The sequence below is a fragment of the Sinocyclocheilus anshuiensis genome, unplaced genomic scaffold (genome assembly GCF_001515605.1).
Source record: "Sinocyclocheilus anshuiensis isolate Anshui unplaced genomic scaffold, SAMN03320099.WGS_v1.1 scaffold918, whole genome shotgun sequence".
Taxonomy (NCBI): Eukaryota; Metazoa; Chordata; class Actinopteri; order Cypriniformes; family Cyprinidae; genus Sinocyclocheilus; species Sinocyclocheilus anshuiensis.
The window spans coordinates 1,510,377-1,536,825 of record NW_015540946.1 but is presented as its reverse complement, the minus strand read 5'-3'; the positions used below and the strand labels follow the sequence as shown (position 1 = coordinate 1,536,825).

The window sequence follows — 26,449 nt, the reverse complement described above, 5'->3', positions numbered from 1 at the left end:
TTTCCGACGAGTGCTTGCGGTGTTCGGCCAATCACAATGCACTGGGTCAGCTGGCCAATCAGAGCAGACTGCGCTTGTCGGAAGGAGGGACTTTGTAGAAAACGAAGCGTTTGAGAGAGGCGGGGCATAGAGGACCTACAATAATGTACAGTATTTGAAAAATAATGTGTTTTTTGAACATTAAAGCATGTCAACATATTCTGTTACACCAAATACACCAAATAATGATCTTTAAAAAAGCATCATATGACCCCTTTAATATTCCTGTCTCTACAGATGTGCTGCTTGTAGATTCTTCATTTCCAGCTTGACCCCTCTTCTCTCTCCTGTGTTGCTCTTGTCCTCAACTCATTCTCTAGTTCTGCTACTTTTTGACTCAGAGAATCTTTGTCTCTCCTAGCCTGAATGATAATTTTGTCATATTCCTCTCAGATCTTTCATTCCCGGGAACAGTTAGGACACTCCACAGCTGCTGAAGGAGCTGAAAAAGGTTCAAGAGAGGATGTGGAGAGCTGCTCTACAGAACGGTGCTGTGAAGATAAAAACTCTGATCCCTTTCCAGTTCTTTCTCTGCCTCCAGCATCATGGAGAACTGCCCCAGACAGGGAACAGGATAGGGAGCGGTTCCTACCTGCAAAGCAGTTAAAAGTTCTTGTTTAATGTTTTAAGTGACTACTGATTTTGGTTGAAAAAATTAGCTTGTTACCATCAGCTCTGTTTTTCTCCTCTTCAGGTCGAGATCCGCGGCTGTAATGCCCAGGTGGTTCGGTTTGGCCTGGTTTCTCCAGCTGGGGAAGAAAAGTTCTGAGCTCCAGCCCATCTCCACAATGACTTGAGCTGAGTTTAGGTTCAGAGGGACTGACTGAACTCAAAAGAATGGGAAGCAAGCATGTCTGTGACTGAAAATACAGCAAATGAACACAAAAGGGATGAGGATACAAAATCATACTTTGTTAAAACAAAGCCTTAAAAGGTCAAGTGTACAATCTTTCTATTAAGCCTACTACACTGCATGCAGGTCTATCAACTGATATTTAACGAAAAGTTTCTATAGTTAGAATGGAAGCTTGTCAAATTTTAAAAGACACTGTTTACAAATTTCTCCTTTTTTGCTTTAATAATATCTGATATATTCATAAACTGTGATTAGTGTGAACTGAAGCTATACAGGGCTCCAGTCAAAACTTATGACAATGGAGACACTGGCTTTTAAAATTCAACATTTTAGTATGTTAAACAGTAACCAATAATATTAAAAATTATTACATTTTTTAAAGAATAACTGTTATTAATTTATACAACTTTAAATACCTAATTATAATTATATTAAAGGGATAGTTCACCCAAAAATGAAAATTTGATGTTTATCTGCTTACCCCCAGGGCATCCAAGATGTAGTTGACTTTGTTTCTTCAGTAGAACACAAACGAAGATTTTTAACTCAAACCGTTGCAGTCTGTCAGTCATATAATGTAAGTGAACGGGAATCACGGCTTTGAGAGTAAAAAAAACATACACAAAACCAAATTAAACCCTGCGGCTCGTGACAATACATTGATGTGTAAAGACACGAAACGATCGGTCTGTGCAAGAAACTGAACAGTATTTATATCGTTTTTTACCTCTTATTCACGCAATGTCCGAACTGTCCTGAGTGCGTTCGCGTCTTCTTCTTCAGCCGGCGCATGAAGCATCTTCTTCTTCTTCTTGCTTTATGGCAGATCGCAGACTTATAAGTGCATTACCGCCACCTATCTCTCAAATGGACCACTGACACTCTACAATCTCAATTAGGAGTGTCAATGGTCACCTATCTCTCTCCATTCATAATGTGATCTATCTGTGAAGACTGTATGCACATTTGTTGAAGTGTGATGCATATTCTATATATTCTGAAAGTATGTGTTTTCAGAATGAAAATGTTCCTGTTGAAGAGTGTGTATACCTGTTCAAGTGTGTAATGTAACGGAGATGTGTATATGGGTCGTGAAGGAACAGCCATGGCTCTGGAGGCAAACTGTAGAGAGCTGAGAGTTTCAGATATTGAAGATGCTTGAGATGACACCGTGACCACTAAACACGTCCGGCAGTTCCCTCCTAAACCAAACCAGATATCAAAATAAACATCAAACTCAGAAACAGCCAACGAATTTACACAGATGTTGAAGAAAGTAGAGAAATAATGATGCTGATGTTGATGATGCTCACCAGTCCCTAAGTGCTCGGGTTAGTTTGGATTCTCTGTATGGCACATGCTGGGATCCCGCAGAGCTGAGGGCAAAATCACCTAAAAAAGAAGGAAAGGATTGTGATTTTCTGTATTTTGCATTTTAATATTTTATATAGTAATACTTTTAACAGTAATATATAATATAATACTTTTTATAGTATCATATACTTTAAAATCTCTCACAATTTAATGTGACATGACATCTTCCCTTCCCTAAATGGAAAACTATGTAACCCTACAGATCATTTCCTGTCTAATTTCCTGCATATGCAGCCAAAACATTGATATGATTAAGATAGGGCCCTTAGACTGATAAATAGTCACAGGAGTACGTCTTGAGGTACTCAAAACAAACTCTGCTCTTCAAAAATGCCCTTAGTCTGACCGGGACAACAGTGATAATAGATAGAACATGCTCTTTTTTGCTGACATGTTTGAGGTATTACTAACATTTCGTAGCATAGCGTTTCAGCATCGTGGTCTCTTGCAGATTTTCATGTTGCATTTAAAGTTCTCCTCACGTCAGGAACCACAGAACTGCGACACTGATGCAACAGTGGGAGAGAAAAAAGAAGAGTGAACATTAAAACTGAAACTCTATTATTTGTAACCCAAACCTGTGTATTTAAAATAGCCTATATATGACAACACTGGAATGTTTTATCAAATGTTCTTGAAAACGACTGTTTGTCAGCACTGATATTCAGAAAAACAACACAATTACAACAGGTTTTCGTTTCAGTTAATATTGAACAAACTGTTTTGTATTGAACAAACTTACATTTAGCTCCGACAACAAAAACAGTTACACACGCAGCAACGTCTGTTGTGCCTCTCTGAGCAACACACACATTTTTGAATGAATCAGTGTTTGAACGAATCGACTGATTCAATACTTTAATGACTCATTCATAAAGACTATTGTCACCGCCGACTGGCGGTAAGTTTTTCTTTAGGTAAGCATAAAAAGTAAAACCTTCTAAAACTTGAAAAATAGTGCCTTGGTTAAAATAGTGGTCATTATTTTAGAAAAACAATATTTTAATATTATAATAGATCTGACACAGAAACAATTAGGAGTAACATATAAACTTCTTACCATTTCTGAGCTTGCCAGATCCACCTAACAAAAAGCAAAAAATCATGTGAGTTTCATAAATCTTTATTAATTCACAAATATGGTGCTCACCACAAGTATGCCAAGAATGTGTACTTCACACAGAAAATACCTAATATTTCATTTATGCCAAAAGGAGTCTCCTATGCTATCATCTTACCAGAGTGAGTTTGCTGGCTGTCGAAACTCCCTCTTCAACCATTAAGATGGTCTCACAAACTGTTTTCCGAGCCAGCTCATCTGAAAGCAGTCCAAGAACCCTTATAAAACCAGCAAAAAGAAGAGCTAAAACCAGAAAAGCATCTTAGGGTGGTTTAAGATGTTAGGAATAATCTGCCTAGTATGTTGTTTGCAGTTTTGCAGGCTTTTGAGTTTTAAATAAGCTTTGCTTTTTCAATAATTCTCATTGTCATACTTATATATCAACACAGGATTGTATTTTCAACCATTCCACACTCTTTTACACCCAGACGTTGCCGAAGCACCAGTCTGGAATGCTTGTGTGTGACAACTTATGGCTGTTCCTCTTGACCCACTGTACCTCTCCTCCAGCAGTGTCCTTTACTCCTTTACAAGGTGCTTGGAGGAGGAATGTGTGCATCATAAAATGGGACACATATCCAATGGGTCAATACACTGTCAGAAATATTGCACAATTTGAGCCTTTACATACAGTATGTACCAGGGATTGTGTGAAACAAAGAGGGAGAGAGAGGAATGATGGGACACAGCTTAGTGCTGCCATTGCCAGCTGTGTCAGTGTCAAAGGGCAGAGATTCCTGATGCTCTGTATCTCTGTGTCTTATAGTCTAGTTTATCTGTCACTTCACCTGACATTTATCCTTTTTCTAGAGCTAGCTGCAATGGGTAAAAACATAGATCTGTTACAATTTTATAAAGGTATTATCATTATTATTGGATATAAGTATAATCCAATATACGTCTACTTCAGGTGGAAAAAATATAAAAATTCATATCCTTTATTCAGTGGTTCTTAAAATAATTTAAAATTAGACAAAACAAGCATTGAAATAAACTATAACTAACTAAAAATAATAAAAATAGCAAACTTTGTGTAAATGAATACAATCTTAAAACTCTATTGGCATTGTTATCATGAATATACATTTTTCTAGTTATTACAAGCTCTAAAATATTTTATCAGATAAGAATTTGCAAGTAAAATAAATAAATCCTTATCCTTAATCCATATTCATGATTCATTAAATCATGAAAAATATGTAAATTCGTTGGTTAAAAAGAGTGGGAACTCTAAAGTACATTCGACTCTTAAAACTTCTGGAATTCTGAAATATAATTATTGTGTTGTTACTAGACAGTGGCGCCTTGGCCTTGGAATCAAAAAGGTTGAATACCACTGCTTTACATGCAACTCACGCACTAAAGAGTGCAAATCACACCTATAGATGGCAGTATAGGCTTTACAACGCTATGAACAAGAGCCAATACAGGCTTTTTTCTCATGTTGTGACATTACGAAGGAAGAATCATTTATCTCTTTTCTTTTGTATAATTGTATAACGTTCATGTAAATTAGATTATGTAAAACATGCCCTTTTCTCTGGACTATTAAAAAAAATCTCACTCAATGAATATAGTGCTGCAGATGTCAATAACATGTATTTTTTATTAGTATTTTTAATGGACATCAAAACTCAAGACTGTATATACAAAAAACACTTCACGTATTTCAAATTCTAAAAATGCATACTTTCAGAAGTAAAATGCTAAACCGGTTTTGTTTAACACTGAACTACCAGTTTAAATGAGTAGGGGGGTGGACTGGATTGACCCCTGAACGGCATTTCTGGAAGAGGTTCTACTGGAACCCACCGGACCGGATTCCAGTTGCAAAGTGGGTCAGGGGAGAGAGAGCTCATCTTTCCAGAGGAATGAATTTTACTGCTGGCAACTAACTTGTCACACAAGCTCACAGGAAATAGAGTTTAAAACTTCCAACCCAAAGTTATAGAATTTTCAGAGTTCTACAACTTCAGCGGAATCCGGAGGGTTTCAGAACTTCACTTGGGTGTTTTCTTAAAGTACTAGACCCAAACACGTTCCCTGGGAATTCCAGAGACTTTGTTGACTCATATCTCCAGAGCTGTGCTGGATGTGGCACTGCCAAAAACAACCAACTGTCAAGGCATGTCAGATGAGGCCTGCATCTGCATATGGATCACTCGCGAGAACACAAAAGGAGATGCATTTCTTGGGATGTGCATATTAGAGTAGAACTATTCGAGGAAAATGCACCAGAGGAGTAACTCAGCACTGCCCTTCCATGCCAGTCACATCCCTCTCACAGATCTATTCAAACAGCAGGATACTGTTAGAGCTCAGTGGATGACGGGTTTAGCTTTAACCACGGCCTTGGAGAAGCATTAGGGCAGGGTTTGTGATGATCAGCTAGTTTGATTCCAGCTGCTTGTTTCTGAGCTGATGCGGTATACAATATTTTCTTTACCAACCTAATGTAGTGTTAGGCCTTAAGGGATAGTTCACTCAAACATTACAATTCTGTCATAATTTACTCACCCTCATGTCATTCCAAACCCAGATGACTTTCTTTTGAGTAACAGTGTTATTATCTAATACTATAAAAAAACCTGGTAATTGAAATACACTGAAAACACTAAAATGACTAAATGTGATATAAAAAAGGTATATAAAAATACAAGAAAAATTACTACAATTCAAATATAAAAAAGCTCATTCAAAATATTATCACAATAGCATAAAATAATAATAATAAAACAACATTTTATGAAAACCATGACCATGAGTGCCATGGTCCAAACGAAAACCCAACTGGCTTTAATTGTATAGACAAAAATATATTTTTGTGTCTTCCACAGAAGAAAGTACAAATGAGGGTGAGTAAATGACAAATGTCATTTTTGGATGAACTATCCCTGTACTTCTAATCTCCAATTATGAATTTACCCAAAAGAAGGGAAAAAAACCCCAAAGAGAAATCAGACAGAATTATAAAAATTCTTCCAACTTTAATCAGTTCAAAAAGTTTCACAACAAATGCAACACATAGTAAAGGGGAAATTCACCATCGATAATCAGTATTTGAATTGGTACATTCTTCTTCCTAATGAGAATGTTGGCATTTATGTTTATTTTTCTCAGAATTAAACTCTTGCATTTTATTTGGACAGGACTTAAAAGATAAAAATGAAAAATGCAAAAATACTAAATTAAATGTAAACAGATTTATTTTGCTCTAAGTAGTGTCCTGCAGCACTACTGCATGGTAAACAACGTAAATTAGTACAATTCGAAAACTCCAAAGCAGTCTCCGAGTGAGTTAACATGAGCAGTTATAAAGGTGTAGCCTACAAGAACCCATAAATATTTCAACCACTTTTTTTTTTAACTTCAATTTAATGAAAGCTCACAAAAGGAGCAACCATCCTCATTGAGGAAAACAAAAAACCTGATGTCGGCTTAGCGACAACACACGCACACAACAAAACAGGACGAAATATCCGCATGTTCCCATGGTAGTAAAGATGCTGTACAGTGATGCTGATATGAACATGTAGAGGGGCTGCTGAACACACTCCTGTGTAGAAAAAGTAAATGGAGTTTTGTTTCGAAACACCACTCACAACCACAGCACCATCGATCAGACCGTTCAACTCAGCGATCCGCTTCACATTCTGCTGAGAGCTACCTTAGTCACGAACCACTTCTGGCTCCTCACCCAACAGACATTCGTTGACATTCTCATTGGCTGGACCAGATGCGTCGCTCATTGGCCCACACACTGACACTAGATACCATCTACCCACTGCCAAAACACATACAGCTCTCTGCAAACACAAACTGCACTCTGGTCTTTAAATATAATATACATGAACAAATACATGATGTGTGGAAGGAGACGAGGAAATAGAAGGGGAGAGGTGCAACGGAAAAAAAAAAAAAGCGAGCACAAGTGAGTTAATTGTACAGATGTGACACTTCATGCACGTTCGGATTACAGTGACCAAACGTAAGCAGTTAACAATGGAAAGGTAATACGTAAAAGTGTCTGTATGAAACGCGTACGATGCAAATAGGGCCACTGGGTGACAGTATCTTTTACATATTGGCATTGTTTTGGTCAAGAGACAGCCAAGTGCGGAAATTGCCTCCTTGCAGGAAGAGCCTAAAGTACTCACACACACACTTAAGAGAAAACCCACAGAAGAGCATCCACAACACCGCTTTAGTCGTGTGTTTAGTTTGTTTAGGAGTCAGTGCAGTGTGTGTGCTGTGAGTTTGCATGCGAATTCAGTCGCACATCTCCTCGGGTATTTCGTGAGGGTTGAGGATGCCAGGAACGGACATCTGCAGCTTGTGTTTCTCTTCCTGGGCCTGACGCAGCGACGCCTCTCTCTCCTCCAGGAATAGATCAGAGGTGTCCTCACCCGCAAATTCCTACAGGTACACATGAGAAACGTGTGAGCATTTGTGCGTTCTGCTTGCACTGACCGCTCTGCCAGGGCACTGTCATCTCTGCCATAATCTAATGCTATAATCACTCTCTCTCCATCTCACACACACACCTTCTGTTCTCGTACAATGCAGATGACCCATACAGTTACACCATATTTCACAATCCCTTAAAGGTCAAAGAGACAGCACACACTCTCGCTCACACATTCTCTATTTCCTCTATGTACACACTCTCAACTGCATAAACACTATTACTACTGATATCAAAATATTTGCATATGGCAAAGACAACATTTTGTTCCGTTATTATACTATTAACTATTATTATGGCTCTCGGTGTCCTTGTCATAGTAGGACAGACGGCTTGCAGCTCACCTTGATCTGTACAAGAAAATCCCTCAAGTGTTCTTTGAATGCTGGGATGTCTTGGTTTAAACTGAACAGGCCAGTCACAAATACTTTGACCTGGGCACTACAAAGAGAAAGAGAACAAACATAGTCAGACAGGAAACATTAATAAAACCAGACATAAACAGTCCTAACTAAAAAGACTATCACTGTGGAACAAAAACCTTTTTAATTAATCTGAGAGCAAGATGTCTACTGAGAGAACAAGCTTATACCGAAGAGATATGTTGTGTAATACTCAACCGAATGCAATAATCATCACACCAACTGCAATTGGTGTTTTTATAGGCACTTGAGACATGTTCTTGACCTGCATGTTCTTAAATAAAATAAAAAGTAAAAATAAAAGTCCTTGTGTTAAAACATACAAGAACATACAAAGCTCCCAGTGTTCTTGGAAAGTGTAAGTTACACTTGTTATTAAATTATACAACAAAATATCAAACCATAAAAGTGACGTTTATATTAAAGATATAAAGCCGATGTGATTGTGACATTTTCATGTATTCATGTATCTCCAAAGCTCAAAGACTGGACAGATGCAGTCTCTGGAATGCACTAGCTCTTGTAAAGAATTGGTTTAGGTGCACTGTGGCATACTCACTCTTGTAAGTGTGGAAAAGCTGATTTGAGCAAGTTGGCCACATACTCCTGAATAAACACTTGGTTGTTGACTGGGCTTGAGGGGTTTAGAGCTGCACTGATTTTTCCTTCCTCAACAAGGTTAAACATGTACGCCAGAATAGAAGCATGCATAGTCAAACCTGCAAGAAAAATATGCAGATGCAAAATATGAAGAGGTTGAACAAACAGGAAAAGACGCATTTACAAATTTAATGATATTCAATAAAGTCACAAACAAATAAATGGATTTTAATGTTATAAAAAAATTAGGTAACACTATTTTAAGGTGTCCTTGTTACAGATGTTACATGTACTTACTATTATAATAACAATTAATTATGCATAATTACATGCAAGTACTGAAATGCATAATTACACTGTAACAAGGACAGTTTAAAATAAAGTGTAACAAAAATTTTTAATATATTACAATAAAACTATAAAAATTTGTTTTAGAAATTACAATTAATTTAAAATAATTTATCAAAATAAATTCTTATTTCTCACGATTACTACATGGTTACACAGTGTTCAGAAAAAAACCAAAAAAAAACCAAAAAGAGTCTTTAAGAGCAAGAGAGAGAAGAGGGTGGCCAGAACTGACCAGCAGTATGTGATGTATCCGTGACGACAGAAAAGATGTGTTGTAGGATGTCACAGAAGTATGTCTGATAGAAGCTCTGCGCTGCCGCTTCTTCCTGAGCCACGTTTTGCAGCAGCGTGTAGAGAATCTGAAGGCCTGCATGACATTTTTCATGGTAGTTGTTGTATGCATGTTTTGATAAATGATTAGGGTAAATATCGTTGCGATAAATGCATTTGTGTTCTCACCGGTGTCTGCCACATTTCTCATAGTGTGTTTAAAAGCCCATATAATAGAGTCAAGCACAAGCTTAAACTGGGCTGGTGGGATTGCCAAGAATGCTGGGAAACAGTGAGAGTTCACCGCCTGCAGCAGGTAGAAGAAATGTGTCCGGTGTTCTGGGTACTCTTCAAAATCCTTAAAAAAAAAAAAAACTTATTAAACATTTCAAAAGACTCTTCGTTAGAACAAACACACAGAATCTGGTTTTAATAATAAATGACAATGGAATATTAAAAATGTATCACAGAATGTTGACAGATAAGGGCAGCTTACTTTGTTGATCATGTTTAATGTGCACTCAAACACTGCATCAAATATCTGTGGGATCTCTCCAGTAATGTGTCCACCCAGTTTGTTTACGATTGTTGCCATGGTACTAAGCACTTCGGGTTCTCTTGCCGCTGGGACATTGCGCTGGTAATCAATGAGCACAGCATCCAACAGCGGAGGAACAAAGTTCTCCCCCACCTGGAGTACGAACAAAATACACACACATGGGCAGACAGGCTTAAAGGATGAGTGGATAAGTGTGTGTTGTGTAAAGACAGCACTAAACTGAACAGGTCCAGACTGACAGATCTGAAGCAGGTATAACAGAATTATCTGCACAGAGACACAAATACTGGATCTAACAAACACAAAGACTTGAAACCCGAAAGCCTTGAGCTGCACTTGCTTCCCAGATGAGATGTAATGAGTTGCTTGTGGGTAGTTGTTGCATAATGTCTCAAAATCGAGATTTCAGTTTCAGAATTAGATGAATGTATAAGCAATGTATAAGTGAATATTTTGGATCCTGTTACTTATCCTGTCACAATTTCTAATCAATTTTTCTTGCTGTCACTAGTTAACTTTAGATGTTCTGTGACAAAGATTTAAAAGTAAAAATATGCTGTATGCACAAGTTTTAAATTGTAATAATTGTAAAATACATTTTTTAAATAATGTAAAAAATACTAAATGCTGTTAAAAATATTAAGGTTATTTAAAAATGTATGCGAATGCGGTTTAAAATTAAGCACCATGCAATATTGCAAGATGTCAACTTCTCAAAAGTATTTAATGTCAACTACACATTTAACAGCTTGATTTTCTTTTGTACTTTAAGTACAGAGACTTTGCTTTAATAAATCTGTGATTTGTGTCTCACCATCTGTGGGTCATTGGAGCGGCTGACCCAGCCTGAGATCAGCTTTAGAGTCTCTCTCTTTACTGTGCGCATGCTCCTGATGAGAGGCTGCTTTGTCACCATCTCACCTATATAAAACAGACAACCACAAATCAAATAAACAGACTTGACAGTTCTTGAGTGCAGTCAATTATATAATGTTTAAGCAATACATTGACGTGTTCAGAGAAAGTCAGACTTTCTCATTAGTAATTTTCTTTGGGCAACTATTTAGTTAAACGTCACTCATTCTGTTCTAGATGCAGTGTTATATATAGCTGCCCAGGCAGTCCTGTAATGGACTGCTGTTCACATACGCACATGGCGCTAAGCTCTACAGCAGTCTTTTGTCTTCCAGCTGAGTGAGTTTGTGTAATCAAACTCACTTCAGTTTAATGCGGATTTGTCACTCTGACAAAACCAACAGAGATGCAAATACATACCTAATATACACATGCATAAGGTAATTCTGGAATTAAACTATTTGTTTAAAACATATGCCCATCTGTGATGATAAACTCTGAAACATACAGAGAGTGACTTCATTGCCTAAAGAAAAACACGCACCATTAGTTTGGATGGCAGCAGAGATGTTTTCACTGAGGCACTTGTATACATTTAGCATGTCCAGGTAGATCCGGCCCAGCTGAATAACAAAAGGGTGTCCCACGGCTTTACATGCTCTGACGTTGGTCTTCAGGATGCTGCCCAACTGCTTCACTGTCTCCGGGTCCTTCAGGATGTCCACATTCTACAGCAGGATAAAAGCATCCATTTAAGGAAGTCTTAAAAATGGGTTAAAGTTTTAATGAACAAAATTTGCCGTTTCTAAATAAATAAACAACACACCTTGGTGGCCTGCTGAATGATGCTGTCCCACACCTGGTTAGGCAACAACATGTACTTCTCTATCAGGTGCTCCTGTACAGCCTGGTCGGTCTGCGCTCCAATCATATAGCCGACAGCTTCGTAAAATGTATGCACCTGAGAAAGCACACAAATGGTCACTGCAAAATCTCCTCAAAATATATATTTCTAAAGCACAATGTGTCACAATGACACACGGAGCAGGCTAACTGAGATGGATGGGGTTATTTGGTACCTGCTGGGGCTGGAGGTCACAGATGATGGTGTTGATGTTGTTGAGGATCTCATCAATGAAGGGCATCACCTCTCCCACCTGCACCTGCACAAAATGCCTCCTGCACTTCTGAGCAATCTTAATGAATGTGTCACACGCCATGTCTTGCACTCCATCATGGGTTTCTACGAAGAAAGAACAGTAAAATACTTCTAAGAGAACATGATTACATCAGTTCTTTTATAATCAAGCTAAAATTAGAAGCTCAAATGTATATATTATAACCGAGCTGCTCCATAAATGACTAAAATGCAGCACTGCTGTCTGTGTGTAATCAAATGTGACATCAAATCTGCTTCTATTTAAAGATCGATCCAAAGATATCACAGCTGTATACAGATGCAAATCCCTGATTCTATTCTAAGGCTCAAAGACTTTGTGACTCACCATGCATGAACTCAAACAATTTGTTGACAACAGTCTTCAGGAATTTCCAGTGTGCACGTAGGAACCGTGGATACTGGCCCACTATGTACATGATGTTGGAGGCAATGATGGCCTTGTTATCCTTTCCTCTCTTCTGCTCACACAGACCCAACAGGTCCTGTAGATCACATGGACACATTATTATAGTTCTAATATTACATTATAAGACTTTGCATCTTTGCATTGTAAGATTTTTGCACCTTAATGACAGTGACAAGGAACCGCTTCTCATCCTCTTCATGCATGGCTCCACTGATGGAACCAATGGCCCAGCACAATGTGTTCAGGTTCTTCCAGGACCACTCAGTACCGTTCACCTGATTATGAAGCTTTTCTGTCATAATACGCTCGGTATCGGCATAGTCCAGATGGGTAAGATAGACTGCAGAAAGAAAAAATAAGAGAGAAATATGATGATAAACACAGTTTAGTGTCCAAAACCTCTGCATTCATAATATAAAGGAGCAGAGCTCTCACCAAGAGTCTCCCTCATGTTCTTGTAGAGGTTAATGGAGTCTGTATCCTTCATGAACTCTCGAACCACCTCACCCTGATCATTCTCCACCACCAGCACTTCCTCTGGCTTGGCCATGCGGCTCACCATCAACAAACGCACCTGCAGGTCAATAACACAAACATCCTTATAGTTCTTAAATTGTCATCTCAGGTGAAATTTCTTCTTGAGTATTATGTTTGTGAGCCAACCTTAGACAGCACAGGCAGGTAGAGTTGTCTGCGGGGAGGTACATCGAAGTGTTGGCTCCCTGAGAGGAGAGGAGAAGTGGATGTTGAGAAAGGACTCTCTCTGTAAAGCTCAGCTGCTAGGTGGTTCCAGTACTCCAAACAGATCTTAAAGATCTCTGTCTCCTCCACCTCTGACACTAGCAACATGTAATGTAGAGCCTAAACAGAGAAACAAACAGGGCCTTAACACAATAGCATCAATGACTGAGGCTGATTCTCCATAACTATCTGAAGTTTAGTCCGCGAGTGTGTGTACCTCCATAAGCGTCTCTCTGAGGTTCAGTCTCTTTTCTATCAGCTGTCCGTGCTCTTTGAGGAAGGTGCAGAGGAACAGGCTGAGGTTCTGAATGAAGTTTTGCTCATCATCTTTACCATTTGCATACGCCAATCGAATGTTGGTGTTCAAAGGAAGCATCTTCAACACACAAATTAGAAAGAACATCAGACTGGCCCAAAAGCAACTGGTATATAGGAATTGTACTTTGATCTGCACTAGAGAGGAGGCTACCTGTTTGAGCTGCATCATGGTCAGAGTGAAGAGACTGACGAACTGCTCCTCGTACTGGCTGACACTGACTCCTGCTATCTCAGTCAAGCACTTCAGCGTCACGTTGCGAAACATCGGCACATTCAAAAACTACAGATCAATCCAACAGAGGAGAGGGGCCAACAATTAGCCACTGCTTTGTAAGTGTGAAATAAAATCTTTGCAGTTGTTATTGCACAACTATGTAACCGTACTATTTCATTGTATAAATCCATTTATTACACTACTGTCTGAAACAAAAAGCAAAAGCATTCTACTATATTCGTAGGTTTTCCACAAAGTCTCTAAGAGTAAGAAAATCTCAAGATACATTACCTTGTACACCAGATTACTGATGAGTTTAGTTTCAAAGATATAGCCCAAGGGAATCCAGTTGAGAAACCTCAGCAGAGTCTCTAATGTAGCATGCACAAGTGGGGCATTCTGGGAATTTTCCTGAGAATTGTATGGAAAGAAAAAAAAAAACCTTTAGGCCAGTAAAACTCAGTCATTAACATATGGATTGTTGTGTATATAAATCAGCATTTGAAGTTAATCATTCAGTCACAAACTAGACCAGCTGGAATATGTATCGAGTAAGTGCGTGTATGTTTAAGAGAGAAAGTCTCTGTACATCTTAACACAGCGGTTCTCAAACTTTTTACACCAAGTACCACCTCAGAAAATATTTGGCTCTCCAAGTACCACCATAATGACCAACATTAAAATACAGTAGTGTAGTAGGCCTTACTATTCAGCTACAGTTATGCAGTTAAAAAAAATGGGGCAGTTTTATTCCTAATAAGAATATTTATTATTGTCAGCCACTTTAAACATTGTAAATACAGTTTGAACATTAACACTGCACTGTGCTTACATCCAGGTAAATAAAATTAAATGTTTTTCTAAGCATTATTTTTCATAATATTATGGTAGTCCGGCAATTCCATCTGGTAAGGACATAAATATACGGAGACAAAAAATATTAAATTCTCTATTGTTGTTCAGTCATAGTACAAGCAGGGTGTGACGGTTGGTCATATTAGTCCCGACCCTCCTCCACTGTGATTGAGCAACAGTGATGAGCGCTGCATTTTACCCAAAGTTGAACATTCTTCAACTCACAGTGCAGAGAAAAAAAAAGCACTCAGCGTAAAAAAGACATTCAGCGCTCGGCACGCTCCTGGCATTTTAAAAAAACGCGGCACTCCCATTTAAAACAATTGAACAAATTTGCTAGCCTCGGGAAAAAATGCTTTGCTGGACACGCGGCCTAATTTATATTTAATTCAGTGATTCCTCTGCATACCACTAGAGAAAGCCTGCGTACCACTAGTGGAACAACATTTTGAGAATCAGTGCCTTAACAAGAACATTTAGAATATAGGTGTTTATGTATGAAAACAACACATACCATCACAAACTGGCACAACTGGAATATCTGGGAGAACTCATTGCACATGCTGCGGATGGAAACCAGATCACAAAACAATACGGATTAATTAACAAGAACAAATAATGTACATACTACCTCATTCTCAACCATAAATTAATTATCTTTTAATGCCATCATACCTGTCCTTCAGGTGTTTGGCTTTCACTTGTGTCATCTGGCCACTGGAGAAGTCAAACACCTCCTCACTGAGGAGCTTGAGAATAATCATATTGTTCTGGCAAAGGCTCTCACTGGTGCGGCTCGCTCCAACAATGTCACTGATAAATGTGGGCCAGTGTTTCGGCCACTCCTGCTTCAGGATCTAAACACAAAAACAGCAAGTAACATTACACAAACCTGAAGGAAGGTAACAGACATTTTCATTGCAGTCATCAAATACACACACACACACATCATCATGTTTTGTGACATTTACTGCTATTTGTAAACCTGTGGCTATGTATCTCTAATCTACTAAGAAAAAAAACAGTCAAACAAACCTCACCTGTACTAATATCATGTTGAGTTTTCCAATATACACTTTCTCTTTCTGAAAAGAGGCAGAGTATAGCATAAAACAGACAGCAGGACAGAAACCACAGGAATACGGTAAACAAAATAAGTGCAAGTTCACTGACCTCAACATTGGCTGCATCTGATGATGTCTTGATAATGAGGCCCACAACATACTTTTTAATGCCTGAAATAAAGCAGAGCAGTGAAGAGCCTCAATGCATACAGTAAAGCAGCATAAAACCCCATGAGCTCCCCATCTGGATGAAAGCAGCTCGTCTCAGAGGAATTGTTACTGTCTGTTCATCTGCAGATCTGCATCAGCATATTAAAGATTCGCTGCCTTTTTCACATTCAAAGAAACAAAAACACAACTTGAAATTAAAATGTAAGTGTTAAATGTTTTAAAGTGAATGATGCAATGAAATGTCTGTTGAATGAATATCAAATACTGCTTAATTTAACAAATTTTAATAAAAATATTTGAACCTGAGAAATTAAAATTAAATAATGAAATTAATGTTATACCATACTATTTGCATTATTTTCTTTAAATAATACCTCGCTTATTCATTTGGCTGGGTGCAGACTGACAGCTCATACAGAGACATGTTTTGGATGTTGTTGAGACATCAATATTGTACGGCACAGAAAGTGTTGATTTATTAGCAATTATAAAAGCTTACATCATGTTTTTCATGTCATGCGATCTTTCAGAGAACAGATTCTGTTTTTTTTTTTCCTAAACAGATGAACACTAAGTTGAGCAGACGACAACCATGCATTTTTAAAAGGGGAATTCAGCTCAACTTGGCAATTACACACTTGATTCTAATGAATGTGTTGGCCTGCTAGAAATGTTTTGTAGAGTCAAGTCCATCGCAGAGTGAAATGTTTGCTTCTACATTTCAATGATCCCTTCACTGCATGTCCAAATCCAGCCTTTGAGCTGCTTATGACTTAAGAATTGATTTAGACTGAGCTATGAATTACTTGTTCATCTCAATGTGGTGAGGGGAATTCTTGTGAGTCAGTCTTACCTTCACACTGGTTTCTGGGCAGAATCTTCCATCTTGTTTTAATAACGGTTTCCAGAATCTGCAGAGCATAGTACTGTAATGCCAAGAGAACAAATCAAGAGTTAATGATCCAAACATTGACCAGCCAATCTACCAGAGCTGTACCTACACAACAAAAAAATTGCTCTTAACTTTGACTGCCTAATATATTTTCACACATACTTTGGTTTATTCCAAATGAATTCAGATTGAAAAAAAAAACATGCAGATTTGACTTCAGTAAGAATTTTATTATAAACTCAAAAACAGAACCAAAAAAATTATAATAAATCCATAATCCCCCATCAAAACTCTACACAATGTTTGTATGGGATTCTGTAGAAGTTTTGCTGTTTCTGGCCATGTCACACCAGAATGTGAAAGACAGGAAAGGAGACATTAATGGCAAACAGCTAATGGTTTGATTCTGTGCCTGGCCACAACAAAGCAAGCAGCTTGGGGGAGCGACGCAACAACTGTGTATGAAAACAAACCAAACCGAAGGATTCTTTTAAGAGTCAATAGCCACTCTCAAGGCTTTAATCATCAGTTATGTTTTCCTGTTGGTCAAATAAAGACCACATCCCTTTCTGTCTTTATGTGACACTACTGTTTCCACCAGTAACTGGTGTGGGTCTCAGGAACAGCAAGACCAGCCACAGGATTGGTTCTATAGACTGCCTTAAGATGTTTTATACACTGCTTTTAAAAGGGTATTCATGGTGCATTAGTGTTCTTGTTATGGTCACTAGTATTATTTGGATTAACAGCATTTCAACTGTAGGGATTAATGAGAAAAGAGGAAAAATGTGATGCTAAAAGTTAATGTGTTAAAGTAAAACAGGGAATACAGGTCACATACTGAGTGAGGATATTAAAGGTGACGCCTGGAGAAGTAGGTTACTTGCATAAGGACACATTTAACCCTGTAAAAAATCACCAAGATCCTTTCACCTTTAATTTTTCATAGATTAACACATTTAAACTTTTTTATAAAATAAAATAAATAGGCAAGACAGAAAAACATTGCAACACTACGCAAAGCATCAAGTCTTTATAGCTCACATGTGATGTTGCAATATTTCTTGGTGTACGATCGAGACAGGAAAATAGGGTAGGCTAGTGTAGAGGAGAAATGCTTGGGGTAAAAAAAGGGAATCACAGCACACAGAGACACTGATGATCCCTACAGTGGAAATAACTGTTACTATCCATAACTGAGGTTAAAAAAAGGGGGTAAACTGTCTGCCTATCTCCCTGCCGTCTCTGAGCTCCATATGAAGCATGTGCAGTGTGAATGGAGGCACAGCAGAATTGAGAGTAAGGGAATGAAAAGGTAGACCTTGTGGAGGCCTGCCGCCAAAGCCTAGCTGTGTCAAGGTGCACAGGAAGACACACCCCTTTTCGTCCTATTACAAGCAATCAACATAATGGAACATTGTGATTAATATCAAATATGAACAACTTCAATTAATTGTCTTTTGTTTGCTTTTTCTCCTACAAAAAGGCTGTAAATAAATTAAGCAAAAAGCCAAATGTTCACAAGCGCTTTAATGCGCTCTTTCTGTATTTTGCTTGATGAATTTAGACAAATTCAAATAATTTACCTGCTCTGTATATTTTCCTGTCTGTTCTTCTAGAGCCCTCACTTTTGGGCCATTATCATTTTGATATTACAGATACTGTTGATAAACCAACTCAATAATTAGTATTGACCAGAGTGTTAAGAGCAATCGTAAAAGGCAAGCAGACGGCAAACTCGGTCAGCAGTACTTTGAGGAAGTCTGTTAACACACTGAGGAAGACAATTCATCCCAAATAATACTAAATGATTTACATTCAGTCTACACACTACAAAGTGAACAAATACACTACGTTGATATTAAGGCTGTGCAATTAATCGCATGCGATTGTCATGCACATCTCGTCAGTAAAGCTGGTTCCGTGATTGGTAGTAAATCGCCATCACCTGCTTTCAGATGGTGCGGCATTTAATACACAGAGCCGTAGTTCACTGACAAGCTAGGCGATATCCCGTTCATAATCGAATGCGATTCATCTGCGATTATGAATGCGATATTGCCTAATTGTCAGTGAACTACGGCTCTGCGTGAATGCCACTCAATCTGAAAGCAGGTGATGGAGATTTACTACTAATCACGGGACCGGCTAGATAGAAAACCATGGATAAGAACTTGGATCACATGGATCAGATGTTTTATATATCTTGACTCTAAACAGTCAGTCATTAACACACCTCTGGCTGCTGTACAGATGGAGATGCTGAGGTATTTCACGGTCAACTGAGGATCCTCACACGCCAACTTTAACTATGACTTTGCTTGACCAGGAGAGGGTTTAAGGAGAGGTGTAGGAAAATGTGATCTCACATGTGTACAGAGGAATCTGTTTTTGACATGATGCTAGGCAACCCCAATACACTTAAGGAATCGGGTATTGCTGGTTTGAAGGAAAAGAAAACAAAATTGTGTTCCTGTATAATGTGTGAAAAGAGATCAGATCTTCCTCAAAGTATAGAATCCATGACCCTCCACCGGAGAGACTTGTGACTCGGCTTACTTTGGTGTTCATATTCTGAGAGAACTCCAGAATAGTGTCAACACGTGTCCACGCATCTGGGTGCTCCTTCAAATGAGTCAGCACCTCCTGGGCCATTCTTTGCTAAAACAGAGAATAATTTGTCTTAACTTACACTATAAAACAACAACAACAAAAAAGTGGCTATGTATTAATGATGACAATGCTTACACTAGTGTATGAATACACATATACATATATAGAAAAAGTTCTTGTTATTATCAATGTTAAAATGCTGCTTGTGCTGCTTAATATTTTTCAGTGTTTCTGCAGGATTTTTAAGCTCAAATTTAAGACCTTTTTAAGACCTGCACAAATAAAGTTAATACCATATGAGCGGGGTAGGGCAATGTCTATAGTACCATATTAAACTGTAAAATTACTGTAAAAAGCATAATTTACAGTTCAGATACACGTTTTCACAAAAACAAAACGTTTACTTTACATTTCAGCCTTTAAACCATTGTTAAGAAAATGGATCAAAAGTATTAATTATTATATTAATTTAAACAATTATTATCAATAAATTATTATATAAATTAAATAATAAATTAGGGGTGTGCAATATTGACAAAAAATGATATCTCAATTTTCTTGGATTTTATTGATAACGATAATTAGACAATATTTTGCTATAGAATGTGTTATTGTGCTGATATCTTATCTCTAATTGTGCTGACAGCTGACTCCTGATTTTTTTTATATTCTGCATATTCTGTGTGGTCCGTTCACAGCAGTGATAGAAATTAATAATTTCCAATTAGTTTTATGGGCATTTTTACCTTTAAGCCATTTTTTCTAAAAGTGTGCACCATCTTTTGAGTCAAATTCTTGCATTTGGGCTGTTACCAAGCAAATTAAATCAGTATCAACAAAATGTATCTTTGCAATGCAAAGGAAACACAGAAGCGGCATTAGAAGTGGCATTTAGATGTATACACACTGTTTAATGCAGCTCTTTTATTGTCCTCATTTGTAAGTCGCTTTGGATAAAAGCGTCTGCTAAATGACTAGGTAAGAAGTGTCATTTAGATGCATATACACACTGTTTAATGCAGCTCTGAGGGGCATGGAATACTTTAACCAGCAGTTACAAATGCATACATTTTTTTTTTTTAATTTTAAACATAAAACATTGAAAACTGATGTTTGAAATTATTTAAAAAATTAAAAGGTACCTTAAATGTGAAATTAAAACTGCCAGTAGGTGGCAGCAAGTCACTGTTAATAAGTGAGTCATTGCGATTGAACTGAATCATTTAAACGGTTGATTCATTCAGGAATGAAACACTGTCGTGTTGCTCAGAGACGCAAAACAGCTCTGTGGCTGTGTTTGAAATGATTTTTATTCAAGAAATATGGTGTCTAAAACGTAAGTCTCTTAATATTAACTTCTTGTTTATTGAACTGTTGTATAAAATCAATATCATTTGTAATCATGCTGACTTTTGGAGAAAAAACGGCACTCTTCGTGTGATATTAACTATATGAAATTATATAAATACATACATTTTCTGCCCCATATCTTGAATTATGTGATAATTCTAAATGCATTTTAATAGACTGTTTAGTGAAAGAACACACTATAATTGCGCATGCGCACTTACTAGTCTAACCTGCTAGACTTCATCACGTAATGTATGCGCGCATACTGTAGGCGTCTTGTTTGCTTTTCGCGATATACTCGATAATATCAAATCGCACATCCTTAAAACAACAATTACGATATTATCGCAGACCATACATATCACACACCCCTATACAGTTTAGATTTTTAGAATGCATTGTCTTCTTATCGATCCACCAGTTCATATTTAAAGCTCTGCGTGTTTGCAGGGTAAAAACATGGGTCGATTTTTGCATTGGTCTGAACTCTGAACAAAACAACGGTTTTATTGAAAATGCTCATTCATTCTTAGAGCAGGTGGAGCGTTTGGTAGAAATATAACTGTTTCCCCAGTATCTGCAGTACACAAAGCAGCGCAGCACCGGACTTTGAACGTGCAGCGCTCGTTTATTTAATGAAATCATAGCCTTTTGAAGTTTAATCGTCACATTCAGCCATATCGCAATTCTGGTCTTTCCGTCCTCAAATTGAAATCATAATTAAGACTTTCTTGTACAATTTAAGACTTTTTAAGGCCTTAAATTTGATACAACTAAATTTAAGACTTCTTAAGACTTTAAGACCCATGGAAACCCTGATTTTTGTATCCATATTTTTTTTTTTCAGTATTCTGTGAAGTTGAAATCTTTTGTAACATGTCTTATTTATTGTCACTTTTGATGAATCTGGTGATTTTATGAATTTTGATGTAATTGGTCCTTGCTGATTTTTTTCTGTCTTTGTTTTTTTTGTTTTTTGTAAAAGTCTTACTTACCTGTGGCCCAACCCCATGGTACAGACAGTTGACCACATTATCCAGCAGGTTGATATCCAGTTTCTGGTTAAAGTCCAGCAGCTGTCTGGCTGCATGGTCGGCTAACATTGTCATAATTGCTGGCATAGAGCTCTGTGGGGGACAGTGAGGAAACATCCAGCAGGGGCAAAGTCAAGTGAAATTAACATTTGGGTACACAAATCCAAACAGCTGACCATTACCCCCCTCCCTCGACCCTCGATCCAAAAAGCCTTATATGACCTGGCCTGCCAACTCACCAATGCCTGCTGGAGGATTTAATCCTCAATAACAATGGTATAGGTGGGCGGCGCGACAAAGGTAACATGCTTGCAGAATGAATATCCTAATATGTCCGAGAAACAAGGACCACTCACTGGGCTCGTCATTATTCTCTGAATGAGACCACGTGCTAGGCAGCCCTCTCGCTGACGTCATTCTGTTTACATATAACACAAGAGACGTACCGAGCTCTCTGACTTATGAATTGTTTTTTTCTACTCGTATCGAACTTTTATAAGACTTCAATAATGTTTACACACAGTTTGAATGACACTCGAAAGGCCAATGCTCAAGTTAATTCAATTTGCACCACGGAGCCAAACTATTGCGTAACGAGGTAAGCATTACGGCCAAGAATCCAGACAAAAAAGTTTGGCATTGGAGGAAATTTCAAGAATTTGCTTGGACACGACACAGTAAAGCTTTGTGAGACCACGAGTCTCTCAGGCCTAAATAAAGCGACGGTGCCATAACTAGTCCTCGGTACTGCGCAACCTGTTGATTTACCCGCCTTTTCCACACCTCACCTGGTTTGATTCAGTAAGCAATGGCCACAATAGGATCTGTATCCCAACACAGAGCTACTTATGAGCTGATTTCATGCACACGTCTTCAAAACACAACTGGGTTGGACTAAGATCCACGCTGAGGAGCGCAACAACTTTCACTACTGATGCGATCGCTGTTCTCTACAGCAGTTGTTTGGCAACGTTTATGCGTTAAAATTCCTAATAATGCATCGCTTTACTTACGGTGGCAACAATTACGCATGCATGCTATCATACTAATGCGCTTAAATGGACAGCAAAACAAATGCTTTAGTGCGCAACTGACATTAAAAACGTTCCAGCGAGCGCCTCGTCCATAACAAACATCGGTGTTTCTCTGGCGGTCTACACCCGTCTCAGATGACTTCAACGAGGGTGACTTTGCAAGGATCTCCCTCCCTGACTCCGGAGCAACCCCTCCCACCAACAGCATGCTCTGCACCCTACACCTGAACGCTCTGCAGGCTTTAATAGCAGTAAACCAGGTAAGAAATAGACCGCGTGTATTTTTATTTGCCGTAAATACGTCAAATGAATGCTACAGCTCTGCAATTGTCCTGAATGCATTTTACAGTTGAAATTTGCTTCCTGAAACAACATAATCTGGGACCGCGCTAATGGTTAGCGCCTAGTAGCTCGTTTTGTATTTGTGACTGTTTTGATGTTACGTGAGATATAACGATTGTTAAAACGAACAAAAACCCAGATACATTATTTAGTCCAGCGTGACACCAGTGCTGAACACGAGCCATCACGCAACATGCCTCGTAAACCCTCAGCAGCAAAGCCATTTCACTTTCTCTCGACCTTAACCTCCATACGTGCAGTTTCTAGGCATTTCTACACAATCTCACAGCATTATCATTCTCCACAAAGCACAAACCAACCCAAGCACTCTAGCTGTAAGTTTCACCCCATATTTATTTACCTACCTAAAGTCCAAGCCTTTGAGAGAAAGAAGGTGGGCTTGTCTGCCAGAGTTGCTAAAATTATGTTTATTTGATCCAGTATCGTTGGTGCCTGGTTTTTGTACACGCTTTCTGGTAAAATAGCTTTAGAATGAGCCGTTGACTGGCCAGCCACACTATTCCTCTGTGAAGACTACACAAGCTAGTAGCTTGATTTAAAGACCACTAGGATGTGAATTCCGCACCAACAATCACGGCGAGTTCAGTATTTTCTCAGTCCGGTTCATGTTACGAAACAAAGTTAACCTTAATTAAGAAGTGTGCTCTGTACTGAAGTATATTTTGCACCAGGGCGGTATTAGAGACTGAGCCTGTGTCTCTTCTTCTCACAAGCAACAAACTCGTAACCGGTTGAAACCGGTTCAGACTGGGAGATTCCATCTCGGTTTAGTTTTCAGCCGATGGCGCCGCGAAAAGTTTGGATTAACGTCACGCCCATGGAGGTGTGCCATTGGGCGCAGCGTTGCTAAGCGCGTCCCTGCTCGCGATCCATTGGATGGCGCGCACGTCAATCAATCTCAACTCTTTCGAGTGCCCACGCGACTGCTCCGCCCGTTTAGAGAAAAAGAAGGCAAACTGCGTGCAGAACGGACTTGTAATTTGAGATAATATTATGATCGCGTATTATTTGTTTGTTGCTTTTTTAGGGAAATGCAAGTTCCGAATTATGTATTTTGCGCGACTCTTCCGAAAAACACCCACTTTTTAAAATTTCCGTGTGCTTTAAATATACAGTTTTTTGATATTCAACAACAGCGATCGCTTGGTAATTGTGTACATGTTCGGAAAATTAATTTGACGGTGGACTGAAGGAGATTGAGGGCATCGGGTCCGTGAGGCGGATGTTGGAGCCTGTACGATACTTGTGCTGATTGTAAGCTGGTAATTTTCCACGAGCCACGAAGGGGAGTGGTTGTTCAGAGTCAGGGTATGATACGCATGGCATGGATCAGAGCCTGATACAGTTGGCTTGTGATGGTCTCCGTAAACTTAACTATCGCGAAGTTAACTCCAATATGGCAGTGATATATGATAAACACATCGAATCACTCGAAAACATAATAAACCGGCAGTGTGGCGCTTCACAGGGACATCAAACGCTCCCATGTTCCCTCTCTCATCTCCCTTTGCAAGTCACGTGACGCAACGCAACTTAAACGTCAGTTGATGGAAAAATACTGGATTTTGTGTGAGCAAACTAGTGCAGTGTCTGTACTGAACAAAGAATGGGGAAAAAGAATACATTGCCCTGAAATCAAGAAGTAATTTACGCTTATGCATTTTTCATAAAACTTACATTTCATAAGGTCATGGTGTGCACTACATGTTGAATATCTGATACAGTATTTCCCTATAGTCCAGCATGTGGCTCATTCTACACACCTTTTAAAATGGTTAACTAAATAAGCAGTGTTACAGCAGTTTAGACCAGTAATTTAAATAAATTATATGCTCAGCCTTAACCAACAAACTGATCTCACTTCCAGTGAAGGTGATCCTTTAATCCAAATGCCGGTCTTTAGGTTTATTCTTGAACAGACACTAGCATTGCATTTTGTGATTTTAATGGGTCCAGACATAATTTGATAATCAGCTGTTGTGTGAATCAGATCCATATTTACTCCTTTTTTATCTTTTATTACATGTAGGTCCCACGCCACTGTAAACTTTGGAAGCTGAGATAAGTGAGATGAGGAGTAAATAAATGGTAGGTGTTCATGTTTACCTGACTGCGAGTAAAGTCAGTGCCACAACTGAAGTTTCTAGAATACAGGTCAACCTGCTTTCCAGGAATCACAGGCAAAATTCTCTGAATGCCAAGAAGGATGATGTTCCAGGTTTTTTTTTTTTTTTTTTTTCGAAATGTTCAATGTTGAATACTGTACTGCAGGTTTTATGATAAAATAATTAGTATTTAATGAACAGAGAGTGGGTGCGTCTTCATATCTTTTAGATAATACTTCACAAATTGTTTCCTGACCAGTATGAGCTGAATAATATGTTTTTGTTTTGTTAAAATGTTTTTGCACAGGTCATAATTTGAGAGACATGTTTGTGTGAGTTGAAACCCCAAAATTAAACATTGGAACTGCTTTAAAACGGCAATCAGCAAATGTGCTCTTATTTTAGGCTATGACTTCACTTTGTGTAACAGAAAACTCGACATTCTTCCTTTCTTTGTTGTCTGTTTTGAATTATTTTGAGAAATACAATAAACCATTGAAACTTATCTGGACGTCTGGTTTTGTTTATTGCATTGTCCAGATCATGCATATTTACTAAGGGACCGAATGCATTTTTGTTGACACTTGCAAAACCTTACATGTTTCCTCTATTAAAGTATGTCATTAATCAACAAATACAGAGGGTCTGAAAGTTAACAGGGTCACGGGGATGACCGAAAGAGGTTATCTTGCTCTTAAGTGAGCAGTAGGAGGGGTAGAGGAGAGAAGCAGTGCACGTGCATTGTGGCACATACATGTGAAATGAGGTGGGCTGCTCTGTTCAGGATTGGGCTGTCTTAAGCCCTTTATATCTGGTCCTGCCTTTCCATTTACATATAATGACATCACCTGCTCCTCCCCTGTCACTCAAACAAGTTTGACAGTTGTCTTGTTATTAAGATTATATACTTCTCATAAACTATGAATCCTGCCTAAATTACATTTTTCATTTAATAGTGATTATTTTTTGTATGTCCTTGTACGTTTTGTATGTATGTCCTTTACTACTATTAGTATTATTATAATTATTATTAAATGATTTATCTATTTGATTATTATTATTATCATATATTCATGAAGCATGGAGCATTGCTAATGTCATTTGATGCATATCCACATTAAAATATAAAACTTGCATGAATATTCTAGTTATTTGCAATAATGTGTTGGCTTATTTAAGTTGTGCAATGTACAATAAA

The 26,449-nt window shown here is 38.3% G+C and overlaps 1 protein-coding gene and 1 pseudogene across 2 annotated transcripts; both read right to left on the bottom strand.

Moving 5' to 3' along the window:
- LOC107689826 (chromosome-associated kinesin KIF4-like) overlaps positions 1–5,912 on the bottom strand; it is a 10,017-nt pseudogene extending 4,105 nt beyond the window's left edge.
- A 460-nt stretch (positions 5,913–6,372) lies between these two features.
- LOC107689808 (exportin-1-like) lies at positions 6,373–25,181 on the bottom strand. 2 transcript variants are annotated; one of them, XM_016487968.1, is made up of 25 exons: positions 23,491–25,181; positions 21,711–21,842; positions 19,312–19,413; positions 16,714–16,786; positions 15,799–15,860; positions 15,666–15,710; positions 15,301–15,482; positions 15,140–15,188; positions 14,062–14,181; positions 13,708–13,836; positions 13,456–13,614; positions 13,161–13,358; positions 12,933–13,071; positions 12,656–12,837; positions 12,417–12,573; positions 11,991–12,154; positions 11,738–11,872; positions 11,456–11,639; positions 10,871–10,977; positions 9,994–10,188; positions 9,687–9,855; positions 9,460–9,594; positions 8,836–8,995; positions 8,199–8,295; positions 6,373–7,805 (listed from the first exon to the last, which is right to left on the bottom strand). In XM_016487968.1, exons 2-25 carry the CDS (start codon positions 21,834–21,836, stop codon positions 7,659–7,661), a joined length of 3,216 nt encoding a protein of 1,071 aa, XP_016343454.1. In that variant the 5' UTR covers positions 21,837–21,842; positions 23,491–25,181; the 3' UTR covers positions 6,373–7,658. The 2 variants fall into 2 exon arrangements, with proteins under 2 accessions (XP_016343454.1, XP_016343456.1); XM_016487970.1 differs by lacking the exon at positions 6,373–7,805 and adding an exon at positions 8,475–8,550 and having other exon boundaries at positions 8,239–8,295.
- Between the last annotated feature and the right edge of the window lie 1,268 nt (positions 25,182–26,449).

Coding starts and splice junctions, on each gene's coding strand:
- LOC107689808 (XM_016487968.1), bottom strand. CDS start 21,836: ATGCCAGCAATTATGACAATGTTAGCCGACCATGCAGCCAGACAGCTG. Junction 15,711..15,798: donor CAGATGCAGCCAATGTTGAG/GTCAGTGAACTT, acceptor GCCTCTTTTCAG/AAAGAGAAAGTGTATATTGG. Junction 15,189..15,300: donor GCCAAACACCTGAAGGACAG/GTATGATGGCAT, acceptor TTCCATCCGCAG/CATGTGCAATGAGTTCTCCC.